At 33.3% G+C, this 12,606-nt stretch overlaps 1 protein-coding gene across 2 annotated transcripts; it reads right to left on the bottom strand.

Moving 5' to 3' along the window:
- Positions 1 to 4,721: 4,721 nt before the first annotated feature.
- On the bottom strand, positions 4,722 to 10,931 carry LOC126721700 (putative disease resistance protein RGA4). 2 transcript variants are annotated; one of them, XM_050424760.1, is made up of 7 exons: positions 9,771 to 10,901; positions 6,704 to 8,215; positions 6,479 to 6,574; positions 6,156 to 6,234; positions 5,327 to 5,436; positions 5,115 to 5,207; positions 4,722 to 4,918 (listed from the first exon to the last, which is right to left on the bottom strand). In XM_050424760.1, exons 2-4 carry the CDS (start codon positions 7,524 to 7,526, stop codon positions 6,227 to 6,229), a joined length of 927 nt encoding a protein of 308 aa, XP_050280717.1. In that variant the 5' UTR covers positions 7,527 to 8,215; positions 9,771 to 10,901; the 3' UTR covers positions 4,722 to 4,918; positions 5,115 to 5,207; positions 5,327 to 5,436; positions 6,156 to 6,226. The 2 variants fall into 2 exon arrangements, with proteins under 2 accessions (XP_050280717.1, XP_050280715.1); XM_050424758.1 differs by having other exon boundaries at positions 6,704 to 10,931.
- Positions 10,932 to 12,606: the final 1,675 nt, after the last annotated feature.

Raw genomic sequence — 12,606 nt, 5'->3', positions numbered from 1 at the left:
GAAATTTATAATAACATTTCTTTCTAAAGTTAACTCTCTCATAAAGAGTAATTTCTCAGTTAGTACTTTCACATTATAGATGATACTGTTATCAATAAGTTTGAGCTTAGAACTAGGAGTTCTCACGTCATAACTATGGATAAACGCTTAGAAATCACATAATGACAACAGTGTCACTATAAGGTGAAGGCGCTAACTGAGAAATTGCTCTTTATGAGAAAGTCAAGTGTCAATAACTACAGACACCTCCACAAAGCCATTAAATCAGGAGATTGCTCCTTATAAGTGTTAAATCCAGAATCACCACTCATTTTAATGAACTCAATTGTGACACAGCAAAATGAATCAAAATAATTCATCTAATCATATCCATAGATGTGTGCGTGTGTGTACATATAGGCGTATATCAGTCCAAATGGTGACATGTTCTTTACACTGGTTTCCATTATACACATCTAACACAATGACAAAGGAAACATTGTCAACCTCTGTCAATATTCAAAAAAGCATTGAAGACTATTGCCTATTGGATAGAAGACTCATGAGAATCCACCTCTATTTTGATTTTGAATTGACTACAAAGTAACACATCCTCCACTCCCCCAAAAAAAAAGAGCAATGGTCTTTGGACCAAATGGCATCTCTCCTCCCCCAATAAATGAGGGTGGAAAGTAAGATCATAGGTTCAAACATGAAAGTTACTTCTCATCAAGAACTACATTTTTGGGAAAGGCAAGTTTGATAGATCACTTGAACTACCCCTAACTTAGGTAGAAATAAAAGACTAAAATTTACAAAGCTTTACAAGTTAAAAATCAAGCAAACAGATTATGAAGCATTTGTTTCATGGTCTAATTCATTCTCAATGTAATGCATATCTCATTCCAGTCTATTGATAAAAAAATGGAAACAAATGTAAATAAATAAAATGATAGAAGCAAATTAAATTTCCTAGATGGGATAGTAGCAAAATCTGCAATAAGATGACCCTAAAAAATTTCCACTCACCTGCATACAAAAAATAACTAATTCCAAGACATCATAACAGATTTCCCCAAAACATCAAATTCAGTGACCCCTGAGTGCCAAATTGCTCTCAATCATGATACAACATTCATATTTGCTTCTAAACCACGTCCTTGACTTTTGCACAAGACGACCCTAAGAAGTTCAGCAAGAAAACCAGCTTTGAATTATTAATAATTTCCACATTATCTTTAAGTAAATACACTATGTTCAACAATACTGCAAAAGGAAAAATTTGAATCTAGGCAGGCTCTGTGTCATATGAGCACACAATGTTCAAATATGTTGCTTTCATAAATAAATAGAATTCATCATCAAGTTTCCAACCACTAATTTCATGGTGTAACTCCAAACAGATAATATCATAAGATTTGATTTTACAATCCTATTTCAAGGTGTGATATCAAAAAATGCCAAAAAGGAAGTTTTGAACAGATGGTTCTAAAAAATTGAAACCAAAACATCATCGACACCCATTGCATTAGCAGAAACTTGAGATGGAACTTCCATAAGCAACTTATCTTTTGCTTTTTTCCAGGGGAAAAAAATTTTGGAGCAAGTTTTCAAATTATTCCATAATGAAGAATTAGTAAGTGAGCATTAATAAACATCGAGATGGGATCTCAATAACTATTAAATTAAAGAAAGTTGAAGATTATTCTGAAATAACACATTCAAAATCTAATCATTTAAAAATTTATTACATACAGTTGGGGGCCCTTTTTCGGCGCGCAGCCATGTGTTGTCCATTGGGGGTGACCTTGCTAGACCCAAATATGTTTAGGGAGTTGTGTCCGGAACTCAACATTGGGCCACGTAGTCCAATGGCTTCTGGCGTATTCACAGGCCTACAAAATGAGTAAAGCCCAAAATCTAAAAATCATGATAATGGTTGAATAAATAATGTGTTTGATATAATAGCTTTGGTTAACAGTTGTAATAGTAGTTGAAATAAAGTAATATATATTTAAAGGTGAAGTAATCATGTATTCAATAGTGTAAATTCAGAGATATAGAAACAGAGTCACTTATCTTTGTATGGTTTGTAACTCCAGCTGTATAGCATCAATGAATTGATAGTATTCTAGCAGAATGACTCTAGCAGTGGAGAGGCAGTTTGCCATGATAACTTCAAGATTGAAAGGGAAAAATGGGTGCAACTGGAGGGAGAGAGAGTATGTCCAGCTGTGTGTAGAGGCTGGTTAAGTTTGTCCCCTTTATCATGCACTTAAATGAATTTCCCCTTGATAATGCTCTTTTAGTTATTATGAAGTTATGAATAGTATTACCTTCTATGGGAAGGGCTTTTCTAAGAAGTATTTGTGCCTTCTAAGAGAAGGGTTTTAGTATTAGAAGTTGATGTCTTTCATGAAAAGAGTTTTTAGTATGAGTGTTTGATATCTCTTGATAAGTATGGAAATGGAAAAAGACATAAATGTTTTGTGGGATGTTGTATTTGTAATTTGTAAGATACATGGAAGTAAATAGAGATATGGAGGTTAAAGATAGTAAAGATATGAGATTATAGCTGCTGGAGAAGTTATAGTGATGACTTGCGTTGCTTTCCAAGAGGAAAGATTTTGTAAGAGAAGAGGTTTTGTAAGAGAAGTGAAGAGGGAGATGTGTTTAGAAGATATGGGCAGTAAGATAGATGCATTTTCAAAATATGGAGAGTGAGAGAATAAGCATAAGAAAAGTAATAGTGTTGTAGTTTGTTTAGCAATGTTGCGGAGATTTTCTGTTGGAGGATGGATAAAAGCTTATGAGTAGTGATATGAAGGGCATTTGTGAAATAAGGGCTGAAGAGCTTAGTTTCTAATTTGGAAACTAAGAACTCAAAACCTCTTTAAGAGCTTAAGAAGATAATTAGAGGGAAAGAAAATCAAGAAGTTTATGAGAGAGTTGTTCTTCTCTGTTGGTGTGTCTTGAAGTGTTAATGAAAGGCTCTATTTATAGCTGAGTTTAAGGGGGTATTTAGCAAAGAATCTTAGCAAAAATTTGTCCCAATTAGCAATAAATTTTCAGAAAATCTATCCTAGGATTTGGCCGAAAATGGTATGTTCAACTTTAAGGTGTTCTTGCTGTTTTGGGTAATAGTAGCTAAAGGAAAGACCAACAAAAAAGGAAATGATTTTAGCAAGAAAAATATAGTTTCTTTGGTTGGTTTTGGTTTTTAGCCAAATAAGGAAATTTTGTAATTTCAGGGCTGCTAGGTCAACTATCACAGTTGTTCTGAAAAAGCTGTCCCAACTGTCAGAAAAAGCTATCACAGGTTGATGTCAGGCTGCTGGAGAGAATATTCAGCATTTATTTCATAGGTTTAGCTAAAAATGGTAAGATCTCTTTTAAGAGTATCTTGCTGTTTTGAGTATAGTAACTGGTTGCTGGGATTTGAGAATTAAATGGCTGGTGATGTCACTTTCAACCAGGTGTCAAATGCTGAACACACTGCTGGTATTCTACTAGAAAGGTTTCCTCTTTTGGGTATTTATATTTTTGGTCCAAGATTCTATCACAATATATTTTTAGCTAGTAATAGAATGATTGATTGATAGTTAACAAAGTTTCTGAGATCTAGTCAAGGTTTCATTGTGTTATGACTTAATCTTGGTGAGGAAGAAGAGCATTTATTGCTCTTCTCTGGCAGCTGGCAGGGGAATATTTGGTCTAATTATGGCAAATGGCAGCTAGGTATTAAATATATTATGAATGTTTTATATTTGAAAACTGAAGATAGCCAATCAGATTTAGCCATGTGTTTGAGTTGGATTTTAGCTAAAAGTAGTAATAAGTTTATGTAGAATAATATACTTAGGTCTTCAAATTCGTATAGCAACAACTAGAGATTAAATGAATAGTTATTTTGTCAGCATTTAGATGGCAGGAGTTTTTGAATGTTTGTCATATAATGAATATTAAGTTTTAGGAAAAGAGCAATGAGGAGTTTTATCATTTTAAGTACTGTGTGATAAAAGAGGCTTACCATATGTTACCCGCTACACACTAACTCGTCAAAGTTCGCGGAGTTAGAGAAGACACGCCAAGCAACATGTTTCTTTTACCAACTTTAAATCGCTGGAGTTTTACTGAACATACCTCTTGGCCCTCCAAACCACGACTCCCAAAGTTTCCCCAAAGAGACTCATGAGCTTGGATCATGAGCCGAAGATGAGATGACATACCTTGGGCTTGTTGTCATTTTATGTAAATATGGGCTTTTGTTGGAGAAGCCACCTTCCATGAGTATGAGAGAGATAATATGGGCCATGAGCTTTGATTCATTACTTGAACTTGATCCATATATTAATGTTGATAATGCCGTGGGTTATGATCCCAATTGATGAAAAGGAAATATGGACCATGAATCCACCTCTTGAAGTAAGGATCTTGTGGGCCATGTGAGCCCAATCCATATAGTTGAATAAGATATAAGCTTATTTTGGGCTTTAAATGAGATTTACCCAAAAATCTATAATATGTTGATGTGACGCGAGTTGCCAATGAAGTGATGCCATGTGGCGTGAAAAAAGAGTCCTCAACACATACAAAATGCAATTTGGATGGTTTTTTTTTTTTTTTTTTTTTTTTTTTTTTTAAGTCTACCTTTAGATTTAATCATTTTTATTCCCTAAAGACACTAGACTCAATCTCATCATGCTTTTGACATTAAAAAGAATTCTCCAAACACATTTGAGAGAAGAAGAAATTATTCTGCCTTATTTAATTGTATAAACTAACTAAGCCAGTAGTTTCTTTCTAATTAATCTAATTACATTGTGCAAATGAAATGACTGAACAGAATACCCTAATAATAAGTGAATTCCTGCAGTGTTTGTTGATCAGGTAGATACTCCCTTCAAGTGTAAGATTTTCTCTATTTCAGAAAAGCAACCTAAATCACACCTCATCAACTCAGTTTTAGGTACAAAGATTTAAATTGTTAGAATAGAAAGCAAGTTACACTATCCTTTTCTTCTCCATATATGTGAAAAAATCATAAATGCAACAAAAGTCCTTTGAACAAACAGAAAGAATACAAAGTAGAAAGAAATTTCCCAAATACAAAATAAAAAAGAAAAGATGATTACCGCTGAGTTCACAACTTTGCTTAATTTCAAGGCCTGAATGTTTTGAACAATGTCTGAATTTTAAGCAAGATTTGTTCCTTGCCTTCATTCGTTCTGCATGAGAAATCAAACCACTGATAAGTTCTCCAAAATATCAAAACCTCAAAAAACATAATGAAGAACAAACAAGAACAATAATATTGGTGTTCCATTCTACAAAAAAAGTCAAATACCTTAGGTTTAAAGATGGCTTTAGAAGGTAGATAAAGAGGCAAGATATCAACCACTTGGCGAACAAAGTTCTTAAACTTGTTACTTGGGTGCTCCTCTGATAATTAACAATCTATCACATGAAAACAGATAAAAAGAAGATATGTTATTACTTGCCATCCATAAAAATTGTGAAGGGAAAAAAGTTTTCCTTTTTGGCAAGACAACAATGAGGAGTACAAATAATCAAAAGACTAGAATTTTTAACTTTGAAATATTTGGAAAGAAAGGTTGCTAGCAGCTGCAGGAGATAGAGAAATATCAAGAGATCAAGCACAAGGAAAATAAAAATAGTTCGTGGTTGTGTGATGCTCTCTGCATTAGAAACCCAACATATAAAAAGGGATAAAGAACAAAGAAACTGAAGGCACCAAAGGTTTTTTTTGAAATGTTTGAAAAAACTCAAACTATAATTAGAAATTTTCAGTTAGTAGGTAAAAATTGCAATTCAGATGGAGAATCTTGTGATTATTGAATGTTCTGCTTTTAACATAAACCAAAAGAAGAATCTATTTAGGTAGATTATCCCATCAAAGAACTACTTTTTTTATAGGTAAAGATGATGTAATTAAAATAAGACTACTTCACATACAATGGACACAAAGAAGCCTAAAGAATTACAACGAGAATGTATTGTGTACAGAAAGGATCATCAAAGAACAACTTAAGCCATTAGTTATTTTCTGAGTAGTTCAATGGAGAATTTGCAAATTATGTCAAAATTTTAAATATAACACCACTCTCTCCTAATGAAAAAAACAAAAAACAAAAACAAACAAACAAACAAAATACCTCCATAGTTAGCACAATTCTGCAGTGTAGTTGCCTGGTTAAGTTCTGCCCTCAAAGTGCTAAGAAATTTTCTATGATTCTGTAATTATAATAATCAACCATATATGTCAGTCCATGAACACAATCTTATTTTATAAAAGAACAAATGAAAGAATTTATGTTATACTTATTTGTTCTCCTAAAACTTAAAAAATAAATAAATAAATAAATAAAAATCGTGTCTTATTAAAAATTTTAAGGATAGGAGCAAAATACAAAAGAATTTTAAAATAAAAGAAGAAGAAAGAAAGAAAGAAAGAAAGAAAGAAAGAAAATAAGATTACCACTGAGTTCTTGACCTGTTGCACAATTGCAGTTTTTGAATAGGGTCCGAATTTTGAGCCTAGGTTTGTTCTCTGTCTTAGATGGTTCATTTGTTCCTGCATGAGAAGTCAATTAACCAAGAAGTTCTCCAAAATACAACAAGGCTCAAAATGCACCAAGAAGAAGAGCATGTTGAAGAAATATCGAAGGCTATGACAAATTGGGAATAAAAGATAGGTGCATACCTGAAGAAATTATTTCCGGCTGGTCCCAATAATCCACAATTAGGTGTGGGACATGATCAATGTTGGGCCAATCTTCACCTGTTTGTCTCAGGCATCTTTGACGTAAGAGGGGACAATCAATAATTGTCAGATTTTCTAAAGATTTGAGCTCATGAATCTCTCGAGGCAATGATGTTAAGTTGGACCAATTGCGAATGAAAAGACTTTGTAGTGATGTAAGGTTGCCTATCCACTCTGGTAAAGCCATCAAACTAGGACATTCTGAAATTATGAGTTGTTGAGGAGTCATAAAATGTTGAAGCCCATTTGGTAAAGACACTAGCTTTGTAATTCCCATAAGACGTTGAGAACGAAGGCTCTTAAGGCCATGCCATTGCATGGCATCATCTTCATTGTTTAGCAGAGCAAGCTCATTGTAGGGCCATATTTCCATAGATTGAAGCGAGGTGAGATGTTGAATACTTCTACAAGTTGAAGATCCTAGTCCATCACACAATATTATAAAGAGTTTCCAGAGAGAAACAAGGTTCTGCAGCCACTCCTCTGAAAGCAATTCTAAATCTGAAACATCCAGTAAGGACAAAGACTCCAATTCTGAGAGGGGAAAGTTGCATGAGGAGGAGGTTGATTGGTTCTGTTTTGGTACCATATTCATTGTCTGATGCAATACCTTTGAGCTAGCTTTATACAATTGCAGCTCTTCTTTGAGAAATGGAAACTTGGGCATGGAAGTCAAGTTAGGACATTGATAAATTCCTAATTTTAAAAGACGAGGAAATGATGGCAGTAACATATGCTCTGCCTCATTATCATAATCTCTCATCCACCATAATAGGGCAATTCCTTAATTCAAGAGAATATAAGGATGGGAAAAATGTTGCTTTTGAAGAAGAGGAACCAAACAAATTACTAGCAGTGTCTTTCTCCATGTATTTAAGTGCTGCCATATCCAAAAGATTGACAGTCTTGAGAAAAGGGAGTTGATTTAACGGTGGCAGGTGCTGGCATCTACGATTATCCCTTAACCACAAATCAATAAGATTAGTGAGTGAAGAGACCCAACTTGGAATATTTTCACCCATATAACCATAAAACCCCAATGCTTTAAGATTTGGATGTGGCTGGAGCCCTTCCAACGACATTTCATCATAACATTTGATTTCTTCAGTCCATTCTGGGTCCCACAAAAATTCTAGTCGTTGAAGATGCTGTTTCTCAGTCATTTTTGCACCTTTACATTCCAGCACCACCTTGTCATCTTTTCCATGTCTTAAGTTGGTAATTGTCAGGCTTCCTCCCAAATTTCTAAGACATTTCAATTCACTTAGCCCAACAATAGGCCTAGCCTTGAAACCTTCCTTGCTCACTACAAACATTGGTAGTGTCTCAAGAGAAGAAAGATGCCCAAGTCCAAAGGACATATGTGTCAATTTGCTACAATCAGTAATATCAAGATGCTTGAGACTGACCAACTTTTGAATGTCCCTGGGTAATTCTCTAAGCTCCAAACAACTATTCAGTTTTAGTGTAAGCAAATTCAACAAATTAGTAATTGAATGGGGGAGAATTTCAATACTAGAATTTTCAGAAAGATTAAGATATCTTAAATGCTTCAATTCCCCAATTGAATGGGGCACTACACGTAGCCCTACCTTGCTCAAATCCAATGTGCGCAAATACTTGAGATTTGAGACAAGTGCATCGCAAGTTAAGCTATCCAAATTCCCCCCTACACTAGATGCAAGAATTGTTCTTATCTTCCATCCATTACACTTGGGCATTGAAAGATGTATAATAAATCCATAGGACCAAATGATGCATGACAAACATTTTCAATAACATTTTCCCAACTTGAATTTAATATGGTACTTTCTGTCCCAGCCACAAGAATTGCAAGTTCATGCATGAGATCATGCATTTTGCATGATTTTATGTTGCCCAAATCATCCTTTTCTACATTCTGGAAAAACAACCTCCAAAGTAATTGCATAAAATATTCTCTACCAACATCGTCCACACGTTGTCTTTGATCTATTAACTTAATAAAACCTTGTGCAGCCCAAAGTTTAATAAGTTTATCTACATTAATTCTATGATCTTTTGGAAACAATCTACAATAGGCAAAGCATTGCTTCAAGTGCGACGGAAGATGATCATAACTCAAGTTTAGAGTCGATAAAATCTTATTTTCTTGTTGATCTAGTTTTGAGAGTTCATTTTCTAAGAAGGATTGCCATTCAATTTCGGAGGTTTTACCATACAATAAGCTTCCTATTGTTCTTATAGCAAGAGGAACCCCATTACCCTTTCCCACAATCTGTTTTCCCAATGCTACTAAAGCTTTGTTCTCTAGTGCTTTGCCATTTTTAAATGCCATTTTTACAAATAAGGGCCAAGCCTTTTCTTCCGGTAAGCCTTTAAGATCATAAAGTGAAGTTGTGCCTATTATCTCTGCTACCTTAATAGAGCGTGTAGTTACCACTATCCTACTTCCCCTTGCACCACCCATTAATAAATTCTTAAATTGATGCCATTCATCTATGTCCTCATTCCACACATCATCCAAGACAATGAAGTATTTTTTTCCATTAAGTGTTTCTCGAAGCTGATTTTGTAAAATCTCAAGGTTTTCTTCATGCCTCTCAATTTTCATAGATTCTAGAATTTGTTTTACGTCAAAATTATCCAAGACACAAATCCACAACTTTGGCTCAAAATTATTTTTGACATTTTCATCATTGTATATGAGTTGAGCTAGTGTAGTTTTTCCTAATCCTCCGATTCCAACTATTGGAATAATTGAAACATTCTCTACAACATCGGTATCAAAAAGAAGTTTTATAATTTCTTTCTTATCATCATCTCTCCCAGCCACATCTTCTTCAAGTACAAAAGAATAAGTTTCTCTATTCCTAATATTGACTTGTGGCTCAATGGGGTTTTCTATAAACCGGAACTTCATCCTATCAGCAGCAATGGCATTTAGTCTCTCCCTAATTGCCTTTATTCTATGGCCCATCTTAAGACTATAAGCAAGCTGGTTTGAACTTGAAAAGAAAATGCGTACCTCCTTTGTTATCTTACTTCCAGTCATCATTTTCTGTAGCAGAGCTTCAGTTGAGAAATCATCCAGCAGGTCATCTGCATCAAAGAAGAGATCTTTGAGCTTTCTGAGCCAGTCTTTGATCTCGTAATTATGAGAACCTTGATTTTCTGCATCTAGAACCACGGCTTGGATTGTGGAAACTGTGCTCTTTAGAATTCCAAGCTCAGCTTTGACACCACATGCTAACTTTATCTCTTGGAGAAGTAAGGAATGTAGCACTTCAAGTACTTTCCAGGAAAGGTCAAAGAAAACTCCGTCTGTCATTTTTTTTTATCCCTTTCAGGAATGCTTAATAGTTTTGTGGGATGATAAAAGTGATGAGAGGCAGGTTGTAGTGTCAAGCTTAGCATAAACACATCAATATTTATAAGCCATGAAGGTGACATTGTTGAACACTTTTCCTGTTAATTGTCTTTTAATGATGCTTGCACAAAGGATTAATTCTCTAGGTTAAAGAAAGTAATATTAGACAGCAATGATTCTCAGCAAAAGTAACACAAACAACTTTAACAATTGTTCCTTCAGTGATAGCGGATGGCATGAATGGTTCCTCTCTTTTCTTCCTTTGGTGGCTTAATTCCAATTTCAATCCACTCTCCATCTTTTGTGTTCCTTAAGATCATGAAGCATACCAAGTAATACTGATATCTCGCTACATTGGACCCTCTTATAGGTATTTTTATCACCATTTTTATCATATTGTTCTTTCTTAATAATGATATTAGGTTTAACTAATGAAAGGAAAGGATTAATTACGGTTGGAGGGGTATTTGAAAGGGGAAAAGTTTTATTGTGCAACCCAAGATTGTTGGTTGATAAAACCTATAATAATAATAATAACAATAAATAAATAAATGGTGAATGGCGGGTTCTATAAAGTTTTTCATATGGAGTGCAAGTAATTTTATATATACGTGATTAAATATGACAAGAGAATAATTTACTTATGTTTCAGGGAAAAAATAGAAAGAGAAAAGATTACTTAAGGCATTCTAGGCAAAGCAAGTGGAATTAACAAATAGTAAAGAAACAACCTTTTTTTTCTGTGTTATCCATTCATTGAAGCAATCAAGATATTAAAGTTCAATGCTTTTGCTTTATTGCCGGAAAATTTTCATTTTTTTTTTTCACATGCTTCCTTTCTAGAAATAGAATTGCCTATTAAATAATTTTATAAATTCCAATAAAAATGAAGACTTTATAGTAAATATATATTTAAATTGTTCTAACTTCTAAGTAAAAGATTATATGCTGTAGAGATTTGTTTTGGCAGCATATACAAAGTGCAAAAGAGAGGAACATATGAATAGAACAATGCCCTCTGCTTTAATGTTGATATGGCAAGTACATATCTTGAAGGAATTTAGGTATTGCGCATTTGAAGAAAAGATTCTGGAGAGTAATTGCAAAGTAGCTGACTAGCTGCCTTTCTCAAAAGAGAGCAGTATTGGACGTAAAGGTTTTGATGCACTTTATTCTTCACTGGACTCCCTTCTTTTTTTCATCTAGTTTGATGCCAATTGCAATATATGTCTCTCTCTTCTATCAAGTCAACTTTTTTCTTTTAAACTAACCGCAGACCCTTGCGATGCATGAGAATATATAAATATTATGTAATGAGATGTAATATATAAAAAGTAACAATTATTTTTTGTATGTTTGATTAATATATTTTTAAGGTGAACCATATTCTTCTAACTTATGTTGTAGTGTGTTATATTTACCTAATATACAACTAAACTTTATAAATTTCAAATTTATTATTCAAATTTATCATCTCGGAGATTATCATAATAATAAAAACTTATTACAAAATTACAATGTTATCTTAACCAAAATTAAGATAAAACCAAAGGGAAAAAAGATGGAATTTATAATAATTTATTACTCAAACAATTGATAGGTATATATTCAAATTCATACCCATGTAGATTGTATATAAACTCAAATTCCTATTTCCCAAAAAACTAAATATTAACCCAAACCAAAATTCAAGCAAAGTTATAAAATAGAGAGGGAAGACTTAGTGATGAGAAATTAAAAAAACACAATACCAAAACACATATTTATTGTTAAAAAAAATAAATAAATAAATAAAAAAAACCATCAACCTTAATTACAATTATAAGAAAGAACAAAAATCTACCAAAAGAAAGTAGAGAGAGAGAGAGTGTGTGTAAGAACAAAGATATTATATGAATTAAATTTATGCTCCACACTCAAGTATATGAACAGAGATATTATATGAATTGAATTTATTCTCCACACTCTCAACGTTGGGAGTTATTTTCATATATATAATCAGATTAGTTGCATAGGATAAGATGTTTGAATACAAAATGAAACATTTGAAATACAAATGGTAGATGAGATAGAAAAGCATATGAGATATGAAAGTGTTCGTGCTTATCTCGAACTGTTCTTATCTACTGTAATATTTGAGTTTGATCTAATCTGATTTGCTGTCGTGTTTGATTCCTTATCAAATTGGAATGCTTCAATAGAGAGAGAGAGAGAGAGAGAGAGAGAGAATACTCACAATTTTTTTGTGGGAAAAATATAGATTGAATGAGAGAATTTATGGGAAAAATATAGATTGAATGAGAGAATTGGTATCGAATTTATACAAAATAAAATAGGAAAAAGAAGGGTCAAAATATAAAAAAGAAAAAAAGATGAAAAAATTGTAACAATAAAGTAAAGAGTAGTGGGGAGATAAAGAAACAAAGAGAGAGGAGAAATGTTAAAAGAAGTGTAACAGTAAATGTAGACTAATAGGGAGAAGAAGAGTTTTTTT

The sequence above is a fragment of the Quercus robur genome, chromosome 4 (genome assembly GCF_932294415.1).
Source record: "Quercus robur chromosome 4, dhQueRobu3.1, whole genome shotgun sequence".
NCBI classification, from domain to species: Eukaryota; Viridiplantae; Streptophyta; class Magnoliopsida; order Fagales; family Fagaceae; genus Quercus; species Quercus robur.
The sequence above is the reverse complement of the archived record's forward strand: the minus strand, read 5'-3'. Positions and strand labels throughout refer to the sequence as shown.